This window comes from Microcebus murinus, chromosome 5 (assembly GCF_040939455.1).
Source record: "Microcebus murinus isolate Inina chromosome 5, M.murinus_Inina_mat1.0, whole genome shotgun sequence".
In the NCBI taxonomy this organism is placed as follows: Eukaryota; Metazoa; Chordata; class Mammalia; order Primates; family Cheirogaleidae; genus Microcebus; species Microcebus murinus.
This window is the reverse complement of record NC_134108.1, coordinates 68,096,691-68,124,165: the sequence shown is the minus strand read 5'-3', so window position 1 is coordinate 68,124,165 and position 27,475 is coordinate 68,096,691. Positions and strand designations below refer to the sequence as shown.

The window sequence follows — 27,475 nt, the reverse complement described above, 5'->3', positions numbered from 1 at the left end:
GAAATTGGCTAACAACATTATGGTGGCCGAGAAGTTCTATGGCAGGTTGTGTGCAGACTGGCAACCCTGGGGATTCTGTTAGCGTGGCTCAGTCTATAACTAAGTTAAAGCTAGTACCATTCACCACAGGACAGCTGATAAGTCGAGAGGCAAGATGTTGGGGCAAGGAAAGTGACTTATGTTTGGAGAGCTAGCAGAGAAGATGGCAGACTAATGTCCTAGAGAACCATCTTAAATTAGTATGAATTTTAGGCTCCTTTTTATCTTAAGAGAAGGGGAAAAGGGGGGCTGGGTTGCAGGTTGTGATTGAGGACTGCAGACATCTGAGCATCAGAAAGGGTCCAAAGAAGTTGTAAAACTTCTCTGTTCTTGGTCAGTTAAGTTTGGAGGAAGTAAGGTTGGATCAGGATATTCCTACAAATCTTTAACATAATATTGTTACTTGTGTGTATTTTTTTCTTATCTCCTCAGGAGTTTGTTTTGGGAAGGGGACAGTTTTCTTTCTTCTAGCCCATCTTTTTTTCTAGCCTACGTACAGAGCTAAGCAGAAGCTTTTACCCTGAAGGATATTAGCACAGGGAGTCAGAAACAGAATGGAGCTACTTATGCTAAGACTCCCTTCGATGTTACAAGTCCAAGACAGGAGACCTCAAGCCTCAGAACCAGGGAAGCTCTGTCTGAGGAACCCTGGAGAACAGCTAGTTTAAGTCCTGGAGCCCAAAGAAGGGCAGGCAAGCCTGGAGTTCTGATGTCCAAGGCAGCAAAAGAAAAGCCCATCCCAGCTCTCAGAGAGAGACCAATACTCCTGTATTTGCTCTTTCTGGGCCCCTGGCTAATTAGATGATACCCACCAACATTGAGAGCAGATCTTCCCCTACCTAGTCCACTCAGATTCACATACTATCTCATTTGGAAACACCCTTACAGACATACCCAAAATAATATTTTAATAGATTTCTAGATATTCCTTAATTCAATCAAGCCGACACCTAAAATTAAGTCCACAAGTCCACACCTTGTCAACTTTGTGCTCATATGCATCTCCTTAAACCATACTTAATTTCCAAATACAAATAATAACAAGGCAATAGTTCCATCTAACATGATGCAACTAATATGATACAACTATCCTGCGAACAACCAAAATGTACTAATTCTTTCTCTAGTGTTTACTTTGGGGAGGTCAACATTTCAGAATTTTAATTTTTCAGGGTTGTGATTTTCAAGATTTTAGATGTTAGGGATTTTGATCTTTTCAGATTTTAACATTAGGGATTGTGGTTTTTGGGATTATGATCCGCACTACTTCAGTTAACACAGTATGGAAATTTAATTAATATAGTAATTTTCATTTTGTTGGCATACCTTTTGTATTCTTCTAGAACTTCAAGCATACTCTTTTTTATTTACTGGTTTATTATAAAGGATATTACAAAGGATAGAGATGAAGAGATGTCCCTGGGAACTTCCATGCCTTTCCAAGGCATGCCACTCCCTAGGAACTTTCCACATGTTCAGCTATCCAGAAGCTCCCCAAACCCAGTCCTTTAGGGTTTTTATGGAGACTTCGTTACATAGACACCATTGATAAAATAATTTGCCAATGGTGATCAGCTTAACCTTTAGCCCCTTTCCCCTCCCTGGAGGTTGAAGGGGTGGGCCTGAAAGTCTCAAACTTCTGAACATGCTTTTGTCTGCCTGGTGACCAGCCCCTCTCCAGAAGCTACCTAGGGGCTGCCAGCCATCAGTCAGTCAACTCATTAACATACAAAAAAGCCTTCAAGCATACTTTTTGGTTATTAAGGGAGGTAAAATTCCCAGACTCATTACACAAGTTTTTGCTTTTTTATTCACAATGTTTACTTTAATGTGACTTTGTATTCTAAGAACAGCATGCCTTGCAGGAAAGACCGGTTGTCAAATTTAGAAATAATAGTTTTGTTTTGGGCATGCCTTAGCACTTCATTTTCACTCCCTCCCCTTCTCCAGGCCTTTTTCCCAAGTACCCAATGTTCTCGAATTTCTGTGAATACACTTAGCATCCTCAAACCTCCTATGCTGTAAGTACAAAGGAACTCCCAGCTGGTGAAGAAAATGATCTAATTTATGATGCTGTGTGAATGTATCTCAAGTAGATAAGATTTCAAGCAGATAATAAAAATGGAAACATGAAATAAGTTGGGGAATTTGCAGTAGAAGGATCTCCAAAGACGCAAGCCACTCTCTTGCTGTTGAGTCCAGTCTTTTGTTATAGTTGTTCCTTTAATCTTGAACTAATAGTTTCTCTGAAAGCTTGCTCATTTTTTTTTCGATCTACTCCCCCATTACACTAGCAGCAAAGGTTCATGGTGTAAACAAATAGGGTAAGACTGGAGCCTTTGGTATGTATGGTTTTGTAAATTTGTAAATGGTTTTGTAGTTGTACGTTATCATTCTAGTTTTTTCTAGCTATTATATGAGCTAATTACTTTTTTCTCACTTGAGTGAGATTTTAACATTAGGGATGTGTAAGTGGTGTGTTTAATTTCTAATCTTAATACAAGTAAGGATCCAAGTTCTTAGGAAAAAAAACTACATAACAAGTTGTGAGTCCTTTCTGACTTAAATATATATGACATACTGTTAATTATGGGATCAGATCAATCATGATTAATATCAGTAAACTTTTTTTTAGTCATCTCATTCAATAACTCACTTGACTAAATCTCTAGATTCTAAGGCCTGGCCACTTAATGCTTGAAACTATACATATCCACAGCCAGATCTTAAGCTAGAGGTCTGTTGGATGAACTTCTTCTGTGGTCAAATATTTGATACTTACTGATTACTTAATAAAGTTTGATGCTCATGGATCAAAAACTGCTTTCACTAGTTAGATGTTTACTTATACCAGCAGTTGTAACATTAAATACCTACAGTCCCTACACATGTAAAGTAAATTAATGACTTGGATAAAGAAAGGACAGTGGGAAACCAGAGAGTTCTTACCTTGATTCATCAACTGCTATCTATCTGCTTATTGCTGCCATGTGGGAATGCTGGCTGGTATTGCTAAAGCTTCTGATTTTTCAAGAAAAACTAGAAATTCAGGTTTTTGTGAGTAATGTCTCAATCTTAGATATTGGCAACTAATTCAAAAAGTCTAGGGGAATAAAACCGTAAAGACTGTATGAGCCAAACAAAATATGCCTGAGTAATTTATTCCTAGATATTTTGAGCATTTTGTACTTTGCTAGAAACAGTACACAAAAAACAACTCTCCCAGAGTGACTTTTGATTCTTTATGATTCTTTTATGGTCTGTATGCTTCCCTTCTTTATTTGCCTGGAAATTGTACTCTTCTGAATGCATCTGGAAAGAGGGGTATATAAATGGTACTAGAAAGGAAACAACTCAGGCTGCTAAATTGACACCTTAAGCAAGGAAAATCTTTAAGGTAAAGATGCCTAACTACCAGATATATAGAAATCTCTTAACTGTCTTCCTGGCCTGTGTTTCTGCAATAGGCATCTTTGCTTTGCTTAATTTATCCTGATGTCTCAGATTTTTAACCAATATTCTAAGTTCTCAGAACTATATAAACATTGTATATGTCCAAGGTGACTTTATGAGTATTTCCTTGGAAGGATAGAGGAGAACAAATCAGATAACATTGGCTTGCAACAATGTGAACTTGAAATTTAGATTACTATATAAAAAGTTCTTAGAAAATACTTATGTCAAGATTAGTTTTTAGAATGTCAGTTTTCATGTTAATTTTCTGAATTGTATAAAATATTCTTAAGTTTAGAATAATACATATCCAGCCATGTTAATCTTTTTATTATTTTAAAAAGTTTAGTTCACTGGTTGTCTTTCATGTAAAAATAACCAAATATTGAGATTAAAATGAACATAATAATGAAGGATTTTTTTATATGTCTTAAAATTATTTTTAGTAGTTTTAATTTTATAGAAACATGGTGAAGGTAGTACAGTGAGTTCACCTATAGCTCACAGGCAGTTTCCCATCAGTCATATTTTGCATTTGTATGGTACATATGTCACAATTAATGAACCAGTATTTATATATGATGATTATTATTATTAACTAAAGTCCATGCTTTATTCAGATTTTCTTAGTTTTTGTCTTAATGTTTTTTTCTGTTCCAGGATCCCATCTAGGATATACACTACATAGATAGACTCCTCTGAGCTGTGATTATTTCTCAAACTTTCTTGTTTTTGATGACCTTAATATTAATAGGTTTTAGGAGTAATGGTCATATATTGTGTAGAATATCCCTCAATTAGAATTTGTCCTGTTTTTTTCATGATTAGGCTGGTATTACGGTTCTTTGACAAGAAGACCACAGAGGTAAAGTACCATTGTCAATGACATCATCAAAGGTATATATTGTCAACATGACTTACACTATTGATATTTACCTTAGTCATCTGGTTTATTAGTGATTGTCAGGTTTCTCCACTTGTAAAGTTATTCTTTAATCCCATCCCCCTTTCCATACTGTACTTTTTGGAAGGAAACACTATGTGCACCCCACACTTAAGGAGTGGATGTTATGCTCTACCTCCTTGAGGGCAGCATCTAGATAAACTATTTAGAATTCTTCTACGTGGGAGATTTTTCTCTTCTCCCCCATTTATTTATTCAGTCATTTATTTTACATCATTGATGTTTATTTTATATTTCACATTACAAGCAGGTACTACTTTACTTTGTTGCTCAGATTGTTCCACCTTTGGCCATTAGGAGCTCTTTCAGTTGGCTCATACTCCCTGTGTATGTGTGTGTATGTGTGTGTGTATATATGTGTTAGAGGAACATTCTAAGTCTTTTGATTGTGAAAAAAATTGTAAAATAGAGGTTATATTTCATATACAGTCCTTCCATTTTTACATCTGTGCTCATCATAATACCCTATAATAACTAACAAAATTCATTTATTGTGTTTATGCTCTACTCTCAGCTTTCTTCATTCATGTACTTTCAGAGGTATTGGTGAACATTATCAAGGAAGAAGATCCTAGAAGATTTTTAAGGTCTTGAAGCAATGAAGATTGCCTATGATTGCTTACAGTGAAATTTACCTGGAAATAAACTTCTTAGTCCAGGGATATATATCTTTAAGAAGTCTGCAGAAAAGTTTCTCCAAAGGAACATTTAAATAGTTAATAAACATCTTCAAAGCATATGTCTGTTTTACTTTTGATCAGTTTTAATTTTTTGTGATACACAATGCCCAGAAATTGGACTCTAATATTTAATCTTCCTACAGGGTTTCTGATATACTGGGAGCCAGTGAAGTCACTGGTTGGGATGTGGTCACTGGTATCAGCATATCCATAGAAATGTAATTAAACATTAGCATCCTTCAAAATTCAGTTCTAACAAAGTTTCCTAGATATTGGAAGCATCCTTTAAGTCAGATACATATAATGCTTTTATTTGATTAGTTTTTCTTAACTTGCCAGTACATAGAGTTGAGAGACTAGTGTGCTAGTCTATTTTCATTTTTTTCTTTATTATTTTTTTAAGTTATAAAAATAGCATTTTTGCATTGGCAATATATGTAACTTTAACACTTATACCCCCATAATATGCTAAAATAAAAAAAATAAATAAAAAATAGTATTTTTGTTGTTTAAAAATTGAAGCAATACAAAGATACTGTCTTCCTTATCCTGTTCCATTCTTTCCTCCAGAGGTCACTAGTTAAAAAACTGACTATCTTTCTAGATACTTTCCTATGTATTTAAGCAAATATAATTCATTTATATGTGTATACTTAAATAGTATACTTAAATACACTTAAATAGTGGGATAATATAATCCATATTATTCTGTGTCTTAATTTTTTTTAACCTAATATATCCTGGACATCATGTCTATATTCAAAGCTACTTCATTTTTTTAAAATATAACATTCTTTAGCATGTATATACCATAATTTATTAAACTATTTTCTATTAGTGGCATTTAGGTTGTTTGCAATATTTTGGATTACAGTTTGCTTCTAAACTATCTTCTATTAGTAGCATTTACGTTGTTTGCAATATTTTGGATTACAGTTTGGTTCAGAAAACTCTTATATTGATATCTTTGCATGTATGTGGCTAGGATTATTTTCTGTAACCAGAAATTTTGGTTCAAAGGGTATGCTTATGTAGAATGTTAATATTGCCAAATTGGCCTCCAAATGTCTCTACTGATAAATGTTCTACAGCACTTGTTTTTGAAGTTTTATAATTTTTACCATTTATATGGTAAAATGATGTCTCCTTATTGTTTTTCATCTTTGTATTGCTAATAATTGGGGAAGTTTGAGAATTTTCTTTTCATAGACATATACTTTGCAGTGGAGAAGGCTTTCTAAGGGAAACACAAACTTAGAAACCAGTAAAGATATACTGATGGATTTGACTACAAATAACCTTTTTATGATGAAAAGCATGATAAAAAGGCAAGCTACAGACTGGCTTTCTACATAATACTTTGTATGGTTTTAGGGCATAATTTATCATATGAGGAGGTCCAACAAAATATCTCAATAGTCTTTCTAAATCTAATGCAATAATTCTGTGACTTTAAAACAGTGAATATAAATATAGATACACTTTTAGGGTTAAGGATTTTGAAGGTTTTTTTAGGACTAGTTGAAAATGGATTTTTTTGGATAAGTTTCTTAGAATTCCATCATTGTTTAATAATAGTTGTGCATTCATGCATGTTGTGCATTCTAATATACATTATATAATTTTGCACAAAAGGGAACATTTTACATGTTTTTACTGTGGACATTCCTCCATACACTCTAACCCCTCTAGGAAATCCTTATTAACTTAGTTTGTACCCTTCCATAATTTTTTTAAAGCTCTTATAATACTATAACGCGTAGATATGTTCACACATGCAGAAGAGGATTTTGTCAATTCAGCAAATTTGAAAATGAGGAAATAGTGGATTTCCATATAAAATACAAATTACTGACACTGAACCAAGAAAGGTCTGAATAGACACTAGTTCAATTTTTAAAACTATTGTAGGCCATGAAATTGAAAGCTCCCAAATTCATTTTATAAGACCAAAATAACTTCAATATCAAAACCTAACATAATGTCAAAAAAGAAGGCTGTAGGCTAGTTACACATGAAAAACTATGTATGCAAAAATTTAAATATTAAGAAATAGAATCTGGCAATATATATTAAAAAATCCTTATAATGAAGCAGATGTTACAGGGGTTCAATGTTGGTTAAGCATCTGGACAGACATCTATATAAGAAAAAGCACATATTAAGTAGATGCTAAAGATGGCATTTGATAAAAATCAACCACCATTTCTAATAAAAACTGTATAAAATAAGAATAGAAGGAATTTAAATAAAATAAAAAGTAATGTTTTGATAAAAACATTAAAGTCCTCCCCAATAAAAATAGGAGATAGATAAGGATTCCTGTTATTACCATTATTAGTTAACATAGTGTTAGTAGTTTAAGACAAAGTGAAATGTTGAAGAATGGATAAGAAAACTATGCAAGAGAATAGTGAAAGAGGGATTCGCCTTCCCATAATTTAGACCATAAAAATATGTAAACAAAGAATAGAAAAATACATGAGTAGAACAATTAGAGAATGAGAATTCAAATTCTGGTGTATTTTGAGAAGTTAGTGTATGACAACATAGTGTTTAGTTACATGGGAAAAGTTAATGAAAAGATTTTGGCATAAACTGGCTATCCAAAGAAGAAAATAAAAATGCACCATCACTTTACACCCCATAGAAAACTGTTTTGTAGATAAAGATTTAAATACCACAATCTTCGCTTTGCATGGTATACTTTGAGGTACTGTATAAATGATGAGAGCTGAAAGTGCATCTTAATATATTATCAGTTGGAAATTTGATAATTTTCCGAGATCTTTAAATTTTTTTTATTAAACCATTAACTCTTAACACTGGTCATAAATATGTAGTGAAATGGAAAAAATGGTAATATAAAACTCTTAAAAATACACCAAAAATGTAAAATAATTTAACAATTTAAAATTACTTAAATAATTTAAAACATTAGAAAACTTGAGAATTAAGGTGTTCTATTCATACAAAGCTTATCAAGAGTAGTTTCAATGGTACTTGCCCCTTCTCATTGTATAACTTAAGATATGGAGCATGCATCTCTCCTGTGCCTTTCCAAATTGTCATATATTTTTTCTAAATTTGTCTTAGTTTTCAACGTTTCATGACTTTGCATTTCCAAAGTCATGCGATATCTGAGACTTCCATTAATGTTAATTTTTTCCTCGGGATACTTTCATCCTTTTGGTTACAATCAGTTCCAATTTCAATTTCAGCATTATTTTTGTATACTTTATTACTTTTGTCATAATTATTACTTTTTTTATCTTTGTTAGTTCCCTATTTCGATTATTTATTTTTGTGAAATGTCAAGTGAGTTTATCATTGGGAGACAGGAAGACAACACAGTTACACACTTTGCTGTCTGTGCATGCACTGAATAACAAACAGTATGCCCAGTGACCACTTGCTGGCAGACTTTGAGATAAGCTATGTGATTACTTACTGATCATGGTCCACAACTCTTACTTATCTGTGAACCGAATAGCTCGCCATAAACTTTGTACTTTGTACAGTTACTCAAAGTTAATACACTATGGTAACTAAAAGTTGAACTGAGTTATTGGGGACTATTATTTAACTGAACTGTGGTAGCTGATATTTGTGCATATTAGATCTGTGCAAAAGCAAAGATATGGCATGCGCACACACAATAAAAACCTTGCAAGATAATCTGGACTACGTGTTTAGTCCAGAAGTCTGAGATACATGCCTAGTAGAGAGACTTTCTAGTTGGCCAGGCCTGGTGGCTCATGCCCGTAATTCTAGCACTGTGGGAGGCCGAGGCGGGTGGATCGCTTGAGCTCAGGAGTTCGAGACCAGCCTGAGCAAGAGTGAGACCTCGTCTCTACTAAAAATAGACATTGTATGGACAACTAAAAATATATAGAGAAAAATTAGCTGGGCATGGTGGTGCATGCCTGTAGTCCCAGCTGCTCAGGAGGCTGAGGCAGAAGGATTGTTTGAGCCCAGGAGCTTGAGTTTGCTGTAAGCTAGGGTGATGCCGTGGCACTCTAGCCCAGGCAACAGCAAGACTGTGTCTCTACAAAAAAAAAAAAGACTTTCTAGTCTTCATTTTATACCTACAAGGTATACATTTCATAATATAAAAATAATTTTTGTATGGCAAAAATAATAAAAGTCAATAGGGAAAACAGTAGATCCAGAAAATTATTTATAAAAGTGATGAACAAAAGGTGAATTTCTGTAATATATACATTCTTGCAGAGTGACAAGAAGGGAGACAGTATGTCGTAGAGAACTGGACAGAGCAACATACAGTTCATGGAATAAATCCAGATGTTCAACAAACAAGAAAGGGGGTCAGATTTATTAATAGTTTAATAAGTGCAAGTTAGAGAAACTATTGAATTTAAATGGGCTGCATATCACTTCTTACTAGAAGGTAATATAGAGAAAGATACCCTCAAACTTTGGTGGAAATGAGAAAACCTTTTGGGAAGACAATCTGGCCAGTAAATCTGTCAGTAAAGTAACATATCTGTTTGCTTTGTCCTAGCAGTTGCTTTTCTGAAAGTCCGTCCCATGGTAGAAAATGTAGTATTTCATTTAACTGCAATAAGTGGGATGGTAGCATAAATGTTTTTGAAAGTTGAATACAATGTGAGGATATCAGATTTTTAACATAAATTCTTTTTTTAAAAAAAGCATTAAGTAGACCTGGAGTTAGTTTCAAATTATTATCTAAGAAGTATCAATTTTATTTGAAAGACATTCATTTCTAGCTTTCAACAGTACATATTTTCTATCTTTGATTCTGGGTTATGAGAGTGCTGCAGCTAACGGGGCTTTCAGACATTTCTATTTTGAGAATATTTTAAGTATCTTTTTAACAGTTATCTCTGAATTAGTTTTAATTTTTCCTGAGAAAAGTAATATGATGTGAGCCATTGCTATTTTAAGCAATGTTTAATATATATTGATTGGTATTTTCTTTTTCATTAATTTCAAATTGATTCTATAAATTTGACTTAAATCAGGGAGAAAATTCAGACAGCTACAGCTCTATGCCATAAATGACACTGATTTGCTTAAAATTTAAATTCTAACATAACCAAGTCTTTATTGCATGTTTATGTATTTCATGTTTAGCCATTTTATAATAAAAAAATACTAAATTAATTTGTAGTTGAGAAGTAGGCAAGGCTTAATGTAGGTGATTATAAATGTAAAATACTTAAATGTGGTAGATGGGCTTGTAGAAATTACTAATTGTGAATTTTGCAATACTTATCTGGAACTTTTGGGGCCAGAAGTGATTTAGAATTCAGAATATTTCGGCTTTCAGAAAAGTAATACAGTTCATACACTGTATCTTAACTTCAGAAGGACAATGGATTGCATCCCGCAAAACACAGCAAAATATGTGAATATTCTCACTAAGTAGGACAAAAGCTATTAAATATTTCTTTCCTTTTATTGTTGAATAATATTCAACTATATGGATATACTTCATTTTGTTTATCCATTCACACCATTGATGGACATTTGGGTTGTTCACAGTTTTGGGCTGTTATGAATAGTGTTGCTGTGAACATTCACATACAAATTTTTTGTCAACATGATTATATTCATTTTAGGTGGATTGCTAGGAGTTGAATTGATGGTTTGAATAGTAAATTTATGTTTAACTTTTTACAAAACTGACAGACTATTTTCCAAAGTGGATGTGCCATTTTACATTCTCCCTAGCAATGCATGAGTGTTCCAGTTTCTCCGTTCTCATGGACACTTGGTACTGTGGTTTTAATTATAGCCATTCTAGAGGACATGGTTGAATTTGCATTTCTCTAATGGCTAATAATATTGAGCATCTTTTTATGTGCTTTTTTAGCCATTTGTTATCTTCTTTGGAAAACCATCCATTTAAATCTTTTGCCCATTTTTTATTGGGTTTTTTGTCTTTTTATTACAGAGTTGTAATAGTTTTTAATGTATTTTGGATACAGCCCATTATTAGTTATATTATTTGCAAATAGTTTCTCTTAGCCAGTGGCTTTTCATTTTCTTAGTGAAGTCTTTTGAAGTGCAGAAGTTTTAAGTTTTGATTGAAGTCCAAATTATCACCTTTTTAAATAGACATGTTTTTGGTGTTGTATCTAAAACCTCTTCCAGAAGTTTTGTAGGTTTAGCTCTTCATTTAAGTATGTTCCATTTTTTTTTTTTTTTTTTTTTGAGACAGAGTCTCTCTTTGTTGCACAGGCTAGAGTGAGTGCCGTGGCGTCAGCCTAGCTCACAGCAACCTCAAACTCCTGGGCTCGAGCGATCCTTCTGCCTCAGCCTCCCGAGTAGCTGGGACTACAGGCATGTGCCACCATGCCCGGCTAATTTTTTATATATATATATCAGTTGGCCAATTAATTTCTTTCTATTTATAGTAGAGACGGGATCTCGCTCTTGCTCAGGCTGGTTTTGAACTCCTGACCTTGAGCAATCCGCCCGCCTCGGCCTCCCAAGAGCTAGGATTACAGGCGTGAGCCACCGCGCCCGGCCCAGTATGTTCCATTTTGAGCTAATTTTTGTGTATGATACAAGGTAACTGTCTTATACCATCTTTATATGCGTGGATATCCAGTTGTCTCAGAACATTTATTGTGCTGAGAACAGTTCTTCGTATTAATAGTTCAGCCTATATTGATTAACATTTTTAATCAAAAAGTGGACCAGTAAATAAAATATAAATGACTAAGGAAAAATCTATTTCTGTTGAATTTTATTACCATTTAGAGCAGTTACTACAGATTATAGAAATGAAGGGAACTGATCACCTTTTAAGCTAGCTTCCTACCATTGAATTTCATGTTTTAAAGTATGCATGCATTATATGTGGCAGTTGGCCCATTTTAGGCACACTGAGTAGACTGTGGCCCATTTTCTGGCTTAGCCCCAGCAAGTTCATTGAGACTCATATCCTCATTATTTATGGCAGCTAGACTCTGCTTCTTTGATTATGATTATGTACAAATACTGAGCTGTGGATCCCTGAAGATAGTAGGGTTACATTCTGTGTAGGGGGTTTAATCTTTAGGATTTTGGACCTCCCATGTGTGATATTGTGCTGTATGTTTGGCTAAAATCATCACCTTATATTTGAGCCATGTGTTTACCTTTATTATGATTGCTTAATTATGGCAGTTACAATGTGAAGGTACAGCCAACCAGAGATATGCTCTTACGGTTCTTGGAAAAACAAAGTTAGAAATACTGTGGAGACTAGCCAGTGATCAAAATTATCCATTTTGGAGTGTTCTATATGGAAAAACAGTTATATAGCATTGTGAAAATTAATTCAGTGGATGGACTATAAAAATATTCCCTTTCTAGATTATATACTAGACATTATTTTTTTGAAATCTCTGCTTCCATTAATGTTAGGTTTCTTAGGAAATTAGTCATTTGTGGGCATTATGAATAGTTTAGCATCAAACATGCTCATATTAGTCCAAAATTGAGACCCTTTCCACCAAGATATTGATCTGATTACTTCTGTAAGCCTTGCTTATAGCAAAGGATGCACTCTACAAGAACTAGAGAAATTAATGTGCCATACCACATCAGGGTAAGGAATAGGGAAATTTTGGAGTTATGATTGGCTCATTTCACTAAAATGCTGCCAAGCAAGTAGGCGTTGGAGCCAGAATTCATAGAATTCTGAGAAAGCTGTTGGAAGCTCAGTTTCTGTGAACGGTTACCTCATGCCCTAACATGAGGGTATGGGAGAGTATGGGAGTATGAATTATGTCAAATTCATGATTGATTATTTTTGAAAATGCTACAGTGCTACAGAAACAACATCTGCAGTGGACTATTTGCCAGGGATGATAGACTGAGATGTAGGGGAACAAGTATCTGCACTAGAACAATGTGGAAGTAAGATTATTAAATAATCTTGGATTTTGCCATATGTTTGAGAGACTCCTAAATTCTCACAGTTTGGGAGAAAGATGATACAAAGGCAACATCCTCAGAAGGAAATACAGTGATGCACAAGCTCAAATTTGAGATGCTGTGGCAGATTTGGGAAGTAGAAGTGAACATCAGCTCTTTGAAGTCAGACTTCTGACCAACTTGGTAGTTGATCACAGAATTTTCTCTCTCTACTGGATTCTCTATTTAGCTAACTTTTACCCTTTGCCTATTATTCTATTAGTTTCTTTTTTGCTGATTTGTAGAAGTTATTTTTATATTATGAATTTTGTATTATGTATATGTATTTGTTACTATGTATTTGTGAATATGGATTGCAAAATTTCTTCCCAGTTGGTAGCTTTTCATTTGATTTTCTATGGAATTTTGTTGAACAGAAGGGTTTAATTCTAATGTAGTTGTAGTTATCATTGTCTTGCTTTATAGTTGTGTGTTTTGTGTCTTGTTTAAGAAATCTGTCATTGCCCCAAGGCCTTAAGATATTCTCCTACATTTTCTTCCTAAAGTTTTAAAGTATTGCTTTTCATATTTAGGTATTTAATCCATATAGAATATAGTTTTGTTGTATGCCGGGAATAGTTGTAATTGTTCTTTCTTGTATAACTGGTTGTTTCAGCACATTTTTGGAAGAGTCACTACTTTCTTCACTGATTTCTAATGACACATCTGTTATATACTAACCTCCCATATATACCTAGCTCTGTTTTAAAGCTCTTTCTTTTTCTACCATCTATGCCTATAATAATATCACAGTATCTTAATTTCTGTATAGCTTTAGGATAAGTCCTGCTGTCTGATGAGGATAAGTAATCTCATCTGGTTCATCAAAATTGATTTGGCCATGCTAATTTTAGAATCAACCTCTCAAATTCTATAAAATATTCTATGAGGTATTTTATCAGCATTGTTTTGACTTTTTAGATTAAACTTGGACCATATTGTCATCTTTAAATTTTGTCTTCCAATATCCATGTATGTGATATTTCCATTTATGCTGCCACTTTTTATTCTTTAAGTGAAGTTTCATAATTTTTTTCTGAAATTATAAATATTTTAGATTTATTCCTAGGTACCTCATGGGTTTTGTTATTGTGAATGTTATCTTTTTAACAGTTATACTTTGTAATTGCTTACTTTTTGAATAGAATTGCAGTTGATTTTGTGTAATGATTGGCTACTGTACCGAATGCTCTTGGACTTAAGTGTGCATTGTCTACAATGATGACATTTTTTTTCTTTCCAGCCTTATTACTTTCATTTCTTCTTCTAATCGCACTGATTAGCCCTACAGTGTTGAATAGAAGGAGTGATAGGCTATTTTGCTTTGTTTCTGACTTGGAAAGCAAATGCTTCTAACATTTCACACTTAAGAATGAAGTTTGCTGTGGGTTTTACTGAATACCCTCTGCCAAGTTAAGGAGCTTTTCTTTTATTCCTTGTAAGAAGATTTTGATTTTTCTTTACCTCAAATTCCATTTCTATCACAGTAGTCCCTCCTTATCCACAGTTTTGCTAGAGTAGTCCCTCATTATCCTTGGTTTTGCTTTTCTGTGGTTTCAGTTCTCGTCCAAAAATATTACGTACAATAAGATATTTTGAGAGAGAGATCACAGTCACATATTTTCTATTACATTATATTGTTGCAATTTTTCTATTTTGTTGTTGTTAATCTCTTACTGTGCCTAATTTATAAGTAAAACTTTATTATAGTTATATGTGCTTTCATAGTTATATATGCATAGAAAAAACATAGTATAAGGTTTGGTTATGTAGGAGAATGTCCTTTTTTTTTTTATTTCGGCATATTATGGGGGTACAGATTTTAAGGTTTCAATAAATGCCCATTTCCCCCCCTCCCCCCACATGTCTGAGTCTCCATCATGACCATCCCCCAGATGGTGCACATCTCACTCATTATAGGACATGCACACTATTTGAAGGCAATGGGGAGTTAGATTGGCAACTAACTCCCAATTGATTTAGGGAAAAAATTCTCTGTACTGTGTTTCAAACTTTTCTGTAACTTTGTGATTATTTCAAAATATTTATACACACACACACACACACACACACACACACACACGTGACAGTGAGACAGAGTCTCACTCTGTTGCCGAGGGTACAGTGCTGTGGCATTGGCCTGGTTTACAGCAACCTCAAGCTCCTGGGCTCAAGCAATCTTTCTGCCTCAGGCTCCCGAGTAGCTGGGACTACAGGCATGTGCCACTGGCTGATTTCTTTCTATTTTTTTTTTAGTAGAGACAGGGGTCTCCCTCTTGCTCAGGCTGGTCTCGAACTCCTGACCTCGAGCCATCCTCCCGCCTGAGCCTCCCAGAGTGCTAGGATTACAGGAGTGAGCCATCATACCTGGCCAAAATATAAAGGATACAATTAACAGCCAGATGAAGAGGTCATAGGGTAAGGTCTGAAAGGGTCTTGAGCAAAGGAGCCTCTGTCCCTGTGAAGTTAGGCTGTGCTACCTTCTTGGGATATGGATGTGTTCACCAATTCAGCTCTCTGAGTCCTGTTGTTTAGAGGATTTTGTGAAGTTTCCATTACATAGATCTGGTAGATTAAATCAGAGGCCATTAGAGATTGAACTCAATCCCTTTTACCTCCTGAGAGGTACAGGGAGGTGGGGCTGTGAAAGTACCAGCTCTCTAATCATGGCTTGGTCTTTCTGGTGACCAGTTCCCATGCAGAAGCTATCTGGGAGTACCTCAGTCAAAAATCATCTCATTAACATGAGAAAGATATCTCTTACCACACAGGATATTTTAAGCCTTTTAGGAGCTCTGTGCTAGGAACCTAGAACGAAGACCAAGTATTTTTTATTATAACATGCCTAGAAGTGGCACAAACTTGAAAGACCAATGATAATTCTAACATCCCTTTTGACTGAATGATTGCATCATCAAATTCCATATTTTCTTGTATAGTTCATGTTGGTTCAACCAGGAACTAATTCCAGTTTATAAATGTTCTAATCAAAAGGAAATCTTTTCTTTTTCTCACTTTCCAGTAGTCCATAGCTCTCTGTCATTGTCCTCTCAAAAGATTAGAGAGTATAACCATTTTGGATATGTAAGAAATATAAGTTATTCTTTATTTGAAGGATGTTTAGAAGAAAGTAAGAATTCTCCTGTGTAGGGGCTAAGGGAAAACTTCCCATTCATCCTTTGAAGATTCCCTGGAAATCAATTAGACAAAAGACAGATTAATAGTAGAAAAGACATACAAGTTTATTAACCATTGGGTGTGATTTCCTTCCCCCAAGTGGGGTACAAATGCTTTTCTACCCTTCTTATGGGAAAGGGAGATAGTAAAATGTGGATGATTTTAGGGGAGTAATAAATCATTTTTAGAGGAATTCAGTGAGCTTGAAGAACATACAAGCTTTTGCCTGGGACAAAAGTCTACAAACTCTGGTTTGTGACAAAAGTCTGTCCAAATGTGTTGACAGACTTCAGTCTTTTATTCTTCATTATCAGTTCAGTTAATGAAAACTCAGGGAAGGGATGAGTGGTAATTGGTTTCTTCCTTAGTGTGTCCAGACTTTAGGCAGCTGAGGGAACTTCAGAAAACAGCTTCATCCTATGCTTTGGGAGAGACAAGATTAAGAGACAGGAGGGAATGGGGATGGAGGTGTCAGACCTTGAGGCTTCTTCTTCAGTTCAACTTGTCAAAGCACAATATTTTGGGGTATTTATTTTTGAGCCCTGACACTTGCAAAAGTTAGTCTCTGGATTGGAATTATACGTGACATAACTAGGCAGATATGAGGCTTTGATTTCTCTGTTTACATTGAAACCTGAACATCTTGTATAGATGGAGTAGGCAGGTTCATTCATTACATTTTAACAGTCCTATGTCATCTTAGAGAATGCCAAAAGGACACCTTTGTGTAGAAACACTGATTCTCCTCTCCCCCAGAATCTCTATCCTTACCTTGAACTTAAAAGTTCAGAAAGGGTCTTACCTTTGGATTTCTGAGTATTTCAAATTTGGGTAGAGCTAAGAAACTTATCCCTGATTCATTTTATCCCCAGACAGAATCTATTTTGTACCATGAAGGTTTGGAATATAGTAGGTAAGGTGAGGTCAAAATGTGGTTATGAGAACAAATTTGTTTTAGGGCTTGTCTGGGAAAGATTTAGGTGTTTTTTTTTTTTCTGTATATCTGGAAATAAGTTTTTCCACTTCAACTTTACCTGGAAATTTTGCCATCTGAGTTGGTTTTGGACCTGCCACCCACCCTGCTTACATATACCACACTGTGGCTGCAGGTTTTCTGTCCTTTCTCTCTCCTAACTCTTCTGGCAATCAGTATTTGCCTTCACTTTTTAGAGGGATAGGAAAGGAAGAGGTTGGAGTTTAGAGAGGGTTAGGGTCTATGAATACATGACTATTCAGAAGGTAAGCTGTTTTAATGTTACCCTTTAATTTACCAGACTACCTTTTCTATTCCTTTTTCCTTCCTTTTTGACTGATCTATCTTACTACATCTGCAAGTTAGAGGTTAGTAGAGAGGACAAGTTAGTAAATTCTTTTGAGTGTTGGTAGTAGAATATAATTTTCCCCCTCATTCCCTTCTGTTTTTAAGTTTGCTTCTATGTGCCAGGGGATACAAACCCTCATGATGGAGATTTTTTCCTACAATATAGCCTCTTTTCCAGGAAAAGACACCTGAATTTCCATATGTGATTACGTGAATCTTAAACCTTGTAGTATGGAGCATACCAATTGTGGCAGGCATCTGTATTATAGAAACATTTAATTAGAGTTGGGCTTAATTTAGCATAACTGTACAATCTTATAGATAATTTTTTTAACTCATGACTTTAATAGCTGTAGTATTAACATGTATTTCTTTATAACTACTATTGCCATTTTCTTCCATCTTTTCATTTAGTAGGATAGACAGCATTTTTTTAAAGTAATTCTGATGAGGTAAATTTGAAATACTTCACTAAAGTATGAGGAATGTTTCTTAATTTAAAAAATAAATGCTTTATCACCAAAAATTACTTAACCATATAATCATTCTTTAATATTAATTTTATATGTTGAAGGTCTTTAGAGGAATTTTTAAATGATAGAGTCTGTCAAAAAATCATTAATTTGTTATGTACTATTATTTTTTTAGGGGCTGAAAAAGTACATGCCTTTGCTGACTATACATGATTCATTTTTTTGTTAGGTATTGAATTACCTGCTTATAGATAAAAATAGAAAAAATATTCTTTGTAATTCTTCCCTTTGTGCCTGGTCAAGTATTACTTGCTTAGGTGTCTTCTTTTTAAAATACTAATAACTTTTAAAACTTAGAAATTATTGAGTGAAAGGTGGCATTTTGACCTAAGAGAGGAGCTAACACTTGACTATTTAAAACTAGCTTTGATTAAATGATGCTATTACTGAATTAACCCTTACCTTTCTTCTTGCAGAGAGCTGCCAAAAATATGACTGTGGTTTTATTTCTTTTAATATTTTAATTAGTATAAACTATTTGTTGTTTTTATAAATAAAAATGTTATTTTCAAAATTTCTCAGGGAGAAAAGAGAAATACAACTGATTAGTCAGTGTGTATTTTGATTTACATTTTGAATACTTTTTATTCCTTCCAAAACAGACACTTCTAGAATATGCAGAGAAATGGAAAACTTCAGAAGATCCCTTACCTTTATTGGAGGTATACACGGTGGCTATCCAAAGTTATGTTAAAGCCCGACCTTATCTTACCTCTGAATGTGAAAATGTAGCCTTGGTTCTGGAACGCTTGGCATTGTGAGTACACCTTTGAGTAAATTCAAAATTAGATTTAGCTATTAAAAAAAACTTTATATCTCATATCTTATGATAGTTTAACTTTAAATGAGTTAATTATGGAGAGTCTGATGAATTACCGGTTTTATTTTACTTTGAATTTTAATAATTATTTGTGTCTTTACCTGTTTTTTGTTTTTTAGAAGCTGTGTTGAACTTTTGCTGTGTCTACCTGTTGAGTTATCAGATAAACAATGGGAACAATTTCAGTCACTGGTGCAGGTGAGAATCTTTACCTGTTAAATTTAATATAGTATTTCTTGTCAGTGTTCCGTATTCTAAAAAAATTAAACTTTAAAATATCTAAATAATGACATACATCAGTTGCCACTCTTATTAACACTACTGTCTTGCATATAGTAGATGCTCAATAAATGTTTGCTAAATGTATATATACATTTAGGTAGATTGAATATTGCACAGTTCTTTAAGATCAAATAATTAGGGCTTTGTCAGACCAGTAAGGGAACACAAAAAGAAATGCCCTCATTTGGATTTAGAAACAGTTTAACCGATTGCTGAAAATCTCTTTATAAGAATTTAACATGTATCATTTAATCCTTATGAAAACTTTCTGTGGGTAGGTGTATTTTCCCCATTTTAAAGGTGAGGAAACTGAGGCTCATACTTTCAAATATTTATTTGCCCAGACTTATACAGCTAATATCACAGAGTAGTTATTTAAACCAAGGTTCTTTATTGCAAAGCCCATTCTTTTTCTCCTGTATCTGAAAACACATGCTTTGTCTCTTTTATTTAGTGCTGTTATTCTACTTACACATGGTACTACACAATTTAGTACTTAGTTCTGCTTACATATGGTACTATACAATTTAGTACTTAGTTGTTTGGAGTGTTTTTCAATTTTGTTTGAAGCACTAGATTGTGCTGGTAATACATTATAGCTTCAGGTAAATTTTGATTAATTGGTTTGTTAAAAAGAATGTTCCTGCTAGCTAGTTTCTAAAGGTATAGTTGTCTTTCTTTGTTTCTCTAGCTGGAGTTAAAATATCATTCAGCCTTAGGGATTTCTGTAAGAAATATATTAAAGAGGTTTAGTCTTAAATTTTAGAACCATGTGAAATAATTAGTAGTTAGGCAGATAGATAAACTCTTCTATTTTAATATTAAACACTGAAATCTACATCAAGTGCTAAGTCCTTAAAGGTAGAATTTATGTCTTATTTAATACTATAGGATTCCACAGTCTCTCACACATAATCGATGCTTAATAACTTTGTTGAAGTGAAAGTCTTGTCCTATTTGTCACATTGCAACTAACTTTTTGATCATCCAGTTTCTACTTCAGCTTATCAATAACTTGTGTCTTAGATTTTTATTCCCAGCAAGCATTTTTAGGTAAATAATTGCTTCAGAACTTTCTATTGTTTAGCATTCAGATACATCCGTATACTTAAATAATAATTATTAATAATTAATTCAGACACCACAGAATTAAATAATTAAATATGTTTATACATAAATACCCTAAACTCATGTTTAGTATATTTTGTCAACATAAGATAAACTTTTAAACTTTCTTTTTTGATTTTGTTTGCCAACATAAGATAAACTTCTAAACTTTCCTTTTGAAACAGAAGCACTAGCTGGTACCTTTTTATGTGGATTATGAAGGAAATAACTCTTAAAATCCCTCTACATTCAGTTACTTACCAAAGAAAATTTCTTAAAGCACTTGAACTTTGTTGCAATGGGAAGATGTTTATGGCTTTGAGGAATAGACTTTTTGTTTGAACATAGCATGAAGCTTTAAGAGTTTCCATAACACTTTGCTCCTATTTCAGAGCTTCCTCAAGGTTAGTTTGTTTATACCTGCTTAACATTTGTTTTATTTTTCCTGTGTTTTAACTGTTTAAACATTTCTTTATCCCACTAGAGAATAAGCCCCTTAAGGGCTTAAGTTGCTCTCTTCCCTAGAACTTTGTCAGTTGAAATTCTTAATAAATATTTTCTGAATTGAATGAAAATTATTGGTCTTTTATGGACTGAAGAATATACCAAGTTCATGAACACTTGGAAACAACTAGTAAGCAAGTTTCAGTGTCAGCTTTAATGTGAAATTGCCAAAGCTATGTAATGAATACATGAAAAATCATACATTTAGTTGTTTTATTTTCATAAGTCTCTTTTATTAGAATATATGTAAGTTGTCACTTAGGTTGTGATGCAAGTTTTTTATTCATGGTAGAAGATTTTGGGGAAAATTTTTTTACTAACACAGGATATAAAACATGTAAGGTCTTTTATGCTTATGGCTATTCTGATAGCTTCCTTGAGAAATAACTTTACTCTTGGTTTAGATATTGGGAAAAAATAATATGGACTTCTATAAATACATTATACTTATTTAAGATTTATAATTGATTTATTTCTTGTCCTTGAAATTCATCTTTAAATATCAGAAGTAAAGGAATTTAGCACTTTTGTAATGTGACGTGACATTTTTAAAAGTCTGACTTTCAAAAGTTTAGTGTTATATTTAAAGCCTGATAAGCTTGCTTTAAAAAATCTGTTGTAATTCTTTGGATGTTTATTTAATATTTATAGGTAGCTCATGAAAAGCTGATGGAGAATGGCAGCTGTGAATTGCATTTTTTAGCTACTCTAGCTCAAGAGACTGGGGTGTGGAAAAACCCGGTACTGTGCACTATTCTTTCCCAGGAACCATTGGATAAGGATAAAGGTAAATTTTCTAGAGAGAGAGAAAAAAAGAATCATTAGACTAGAAAAAATAAGTATTAAATTGTTTTGATATAATTCATCTCAAGATATCCCAAAGAGGGACCATTTAATTAGATTTCTTCTGAGGTGCTTGAAGTCCTTCACCTTTATTTTGTTTTGGGGAATATGTATTTCTAGGATTATAAAATCTTAGAGTAACAGAGAAACTAGAATTTTTTCCTAACATCTTTTCAACGGAGGAATTCCCTCTGTAACATCTTGACAGGCGGCAATCTAGCTTATATTTGATAATTATTTGATAGTTGGAGAAGAAGAAATAGGGTAATTAAATGGTTTTCCTCAAAACAGAAAGGAAACCAGTGCTAGAACTCTCAAGTCTTCTGTATCTAACTAAGATTAGTACTCTTTCTCAAACAGTTCATTGCTTTGTCTTATTTTATCCTGCATTTTTATTGTATGAGCTCAGGCAATAAAGATCTTAGTTAAACTCAAACTGGCAGGTATCATATTGGAAGTAGATGGCTAAATCGTGAATATGTACAACACTTAATGTTTACAGTTTAAAAATTGTATATACCATGAAGAAAAGTACAGTTATCTTATAGATACTTTTCTTGAGATCATTTTGGAGAGTATGCCCATATTTCACCCTAAACTCCCAAGGTATTTAACTGAAGAAGTCAATAAGAAAAAATTATTTTGTAATATATCTAATGGAAAAGGCATATATTTACCATTGTAAGCTTCTATCATTTATTGCTGCTTTTCTCATTGATTGATGGCAAACTCTGAGTAATTTTGCTATATGATAGCAAGTTATGAAGGCCAAAAGAAGGGAGCATTGAGTGTTAAGGCCATTGCTTGTCTACTCTTCTGGTACTCTGATATTTACCAAAAGGCTTCCCAGCCAGTCTTCAAACTTCTCTTTAGGCTGGTTGTTCCTACTTGAATTCCCTCTCTACCATTTTCTCCTTGCTTTCCTGATAGTTCTGATGGTGTTACCTGTTTCTTAGTTTTCACAAGGAGTTTATTTTTAGAATCCCATACCTTCTTGGATAGCCAAAGAGTAGCTATAGTGTTCTCAAGGCCTTGGAGAAATGGAAAGTAGACCCTCATTATTTAAAAAGATAATAATAAATTTAATAGAAAAATTAGCCAGGTGTTGTGGCACATACCTATAATCCTAAGCTACTCAGAAGGCTGAGGCAGGAGGATTGCTTGAGCCCAGGAGTTTAAGGTTGCAGTGAGCTATGATGATACCACTGCACTCTACCCAGAGCAACAGAGTGAGACTCTGTCTCAAAAAAATAAAATAAAATGAAGTAAAAAAGTAAATTTAAAAGTTGAGAATCATAGATTTTTTGCCTTTGCCATATTAGCTTTATTCCCAATAGATTAACACCAATATGCTTTATTTCTAGCAACAAACTATGCTTTCTGATCTTCTCAGCTTTTGGAAATATTGGATGTGATATATTAATAATAATAGCAAATTACATTGTATAGTTTCTAACAGTTTGGAAAGTGGTTTTTATATGCATGGTTTCATTTAACCTTCACAATGATCTTGTGAAAAAGGTAGGATCTTTATTGTCCCTATTTTACAGATGAGAAAATGGAGGCTCAGAAAGATGAGTTGGCTTTTCCATATCACATTGCTAGTCATGAGAAGCAGACCCAGAAATTAAATTCAAGTCCTCAACCTTTCACTTTTAATATTATGCCCTGTGGCACCTAGCCTAATAAAATAAAATTGCACTTAGTTTTTTTTTTTAAAGTATTAACTCCTTTTTCTCATTGTCAGTTTCTAAATAGCATTTTGCCAAACTCATACATTTTACTAAAGCAGGAAAAAGGAATCTTTACCTTAGCAGAAATTTAAACTTTATTTTAAAAAATAAAATGCTCAATTTCCCTACTTGTTTGAATGTGCCTAACATTGTATCTGTTAACAAACATCTCCACCCATCTCTGTGCTGCTTTATTTCTCCTGTCATAGCCACTGGAATAATTTGGACTATGTATGCAGCCATGAGGAGTTTCTGCAAAGCAAATGGATTGTAGGTAGCCAGACTTGAATATAGCTTATGAAACAACCAGAGAGATGTTATATGACTGAAAGATTTTACAGTCATAAATGTAGCCTGCAGCAAGTTTGAAGAGCAAGAGCTCAGATAATAATGAGTATACTTCCATAGTTTATTAATTGTGAAGGCTTTGAAGTTTTGATATAGTATTTGAACAGTGGATACTCTACTTAATCCTGAATTGTTTTAGTTTATTTTTTAATTGAATAATTTTGGACCTACTAAAGCCCAGCTAAACCAAGAAATGCTCTTTGATTTGGGGAAGTGAGGGTGAGTAGGACTCAAAATTAAAGATGCTGGTTTCACTTTAAGGTTTTAGCATCTTAGAGTGATGTAACTCTAATAACTAAACCAGTATAAGTTAAGTAGACGCATACTTAAATAATACGTGTGCCTTTCTTTAGTCATAATCTTGGATTTTGAAAAGGTACTTAATGCTCAATTATTTACTACTCAATTTTAATTCCTCTCTAAAACACATCTAAAGTATGGTAACTATGTAGTTCAGTCCACTCTTAGTTTCCTATTAGAAAATATTCATTGTGAAAATTGTGCATACTGTATTCTTAAGAGTTTCCATCTTTTGGATCTAGTGCTACCCCTAAAGCCATATCAAAATATAAATCCCTCTTTCATTCAGTGGCAACTGACATTTTTAAAAGTTGCCATCGCCATCATGCCCACACTTAGTCTTCTTTTCTTCTGTAAACTAAAACTTTCCTAGTGTGGCATGATTTTAAATCTACAATCATAATTTCTCATCTTTGCATTTTATGTTTGTTGTTCTCTTTAATGTGTAAATCTCAATGGTCAGTCCGTACTCTTAATTTGATCTGGCCAATTTGAGGTCAGTAGTACCCTCACTCCCTCCACTGTAACAATTTATGCTTAAGTTAGTGTGGACTAAGATGCCATTACCTTTTTGGGTAGCCATGTCATTCTCACAGCTTGGCCAGGTTACTAAAATCACAACAAAACTTTTTAAGTAAATGCTACTTTAAATTATATATCCCAAATCTACATTTTTGTACTTTTTCTTTTTGTATGCAAATTTATTACTTTTTTGGGCGTAATTTCATTGTATTAGATCTATTTTTGTCTCCCCAACTTGTCAAGATCGTTTTGAATCCTGATTTTGTTATTAAAGGTTTTTGTCCTTCCCACTTTGCTCTTATTAGCAGATACCCTATTGACACCCAAATTCTTGATCATAACCATAAAAAGATTATGCCCAGAAACTGGGCTTCTAGGATACTCATAGAAATCTTTCTGCTTGCCTTCAGGACTTGTATTCATACCCTTTGATTGTCATTGTTTTATCAAATACACCTATTTTCACTATGTCTGGCCCATGATTCTCCTTTTCTGTCTGTGAGGATTTGAAGAGAGATCATAACATGTTTCTCTTAAGATTTTTCAATATTGACATTAGTCTGACCTAATTTATTACTTTTTTAAGATAAACTTTGAATTTCAGAATAGTGTTAGATTTATGTAATGAGTTCCCATATGTCCCACACCCAGTTTTCACTATTAACATCTTAACTTTAGTATGGTACATTTGTCACAATTAATAAACCAATATTTATACTTTGTTATTAATAAAGTCCATACTTTATTCAGATTTCCTTAGTTTTTACCTAATGTCCTTTTTCTATTCCAGGATTCCATCCAGGATACCACATTACATTTAGTCGTCATGTCTCCTTAGGCTCCTCTTGGCTGTGACAATTTTTCAGACTTTCCTTGTTTTTGATGACCTTGACAGTTTTGAGGAGTACTGGTCAGGTATTTTGTAGAATGTCCCACAATTGGGATTTGTCTGATGTTGTTCTCATAATTAGACTGGGATTATGGGTTTTGGGAGGAAGACAACAGAGGTAAAGTACCATTGTCATCAAACCATATAAAGGGTGCATATTGTCAACATGACTTGTCATTGTTGATGTGAACTTTGACCACTGAGCTGAGGTGGTATGTGTTAAGTTTTTTCACTGTGAAGTTACTCTCCCCGCACCATTGCCATTTCCATAGTATATTCTTTAGAAGGAAGTTAACTATATGCAGCCCATACATAAGACATGGGAAGTTATGTTCTACCTCCTTGAAGGAGTAGTATCTACATCAGTTATTAGGAATTCTACACAGGAGATTTGTCTCTTCTTCCCTATTTATTTATTTAGTCATTTATTCATTCAATCATTTATATTAGTATGGCCTCATGACTTTGGTCATAATCCAGTATTACTTTTGTTGCTAAAATTGTCCAGCTTTGGCCATCAAGAGCTCTTTCACTTGACTCCTGTGTGTCTCTTTGATATAACCCTGTCATAGTCTGTTTTGTTTTTTGTTTTAGTAATTCCTTGCTTTCTGATACCACAAGATGCTCGAGGCTCATCTTGCATTATTTACTGCCCCAGTCCTAGAATTAACCATTTCTCTAGGGACCCCTGGTTCCTTTTATTGGAGGATGGTATTAGAAACCAGGACCTGGTCACTAGATGTGCTTGTTGCTACTGAGATGTCATTTCTTCTAGGCCCTCTCAGTGGACAGAGCAATTAAATATATGTGTGTATACTGTGTATGTATACATATCTATAAATATTTCTATGTATAATCAGCTATGACCGTATTAAACTAAATGTTCATACTGTCTCCATTAACAGGGATCATTCTAGCCGCCTCTCCTTGCTTATCTGTAACCTCCCACTTCAACAAAATATTATACAATTAAAATCATATAGTATGTAGCCTTTCAGACAGGCTTCTCCCACCACTGGCCATTCATTTACTTAATGCTGGGATACATATATAGGGGTTTCAGAATTGATGACTTGTGGGAAATTATTTTATTAATTAGAGTGCTTATGTCCAGTTCCATTTGCCTTTATTCTTACATTCTCCATTCATTTCTGAAGTTAGGTCATCACCTTATTTCCTAATCCCTTTCAGTGAGTTTCTATTACACATTTGTAATACAGTTAGATTCTTTTGTCACATTCTGCATTCTATCCTGGGCTACCCCAACTTCCTAAATGATTTTTTGAAATTTGCATACCTTAAGATTCCTTCTTTGTGTTATAAAGTTGTAGGGTTTTTGACAAATGCTTATTGTCATGTATCCACCATTACACTATTATACATAGTAGTTTTGCTGCCCTAAAAAAATAACTCCTGTGCTTCACCTAGTCTGCCCTCTCCCAAACACCTGACAACTAATCTGTATGCCATCTCTATAGTTTTGCCTTTTCCAGAATGTCATATAGTTAAAGCCTTTTTATTCTGGTTTCTTTTACTTAGCAGTGTACATTTAACCTTCATCCATATCTTTATGTGTCTTAGTAGCTCATTCCTTTTTATCACTAAATAGTATTTCATTGTGTGGATGTAATTTGTTTGTTTATTTGTTCACCTACTAAAGGACATCTTGTTTGCTACCCATTTTTGATTTGAATAAAGGTGTTATAAATATTGCATACAGATTTTTTTTCTGTGGACCTAAGTTTTCAAATCAGTTGAGTGAAAATATCTAGGAATGTGATGGCTATATTATATAGTAAGACTGTGTTTAGCTTTGTAAGAAACTACCAAACTGTCTTCTAAGGTACCTGTACCATTTTGTATTCTCATCAGCAATGAATGATAATTCCTGTTGCTCCAGACCCTCACTAGCAATTAGTATTGTCTGTTTTTGGAATTTTAGCCATTCTAATAGGCATGTAGTGATATCACATTCTTGTTTTAATTTGCATTTCTGTAATGACCAAT

At 33.8% G+C, this 27,475-nt stretch overlaps 1 protein-coding gene across 4 annotated transcripts in view; it reads left to right on the top strand.

Annotated features, from left to right (window-relative positions):
- Positions 1–27,475, top strand: part of ZNF292 (zinc finger protein 292) — an 84,416-nt gene that overhangs the window by 24,713 nt on the left and 32,228 nt on the right. For 2 of the 4 annotated variants that reach the window (XM_076003125.1, XM_012750917.3), the window contains 3 exons: positions 18,723–18,877; positions 19,060–19,138; positions 21,485–21,620. In XM_076003125.1, the coding sequence (XP_075859240.1) occupies positions 18,723–18,877; positions 19,060–19,138; positions 21,485–21,620 (370 nt within the window). The other 2 variants (XM_012750919.2, XM_012750918.2) reach the window with 2 other exon arrangements.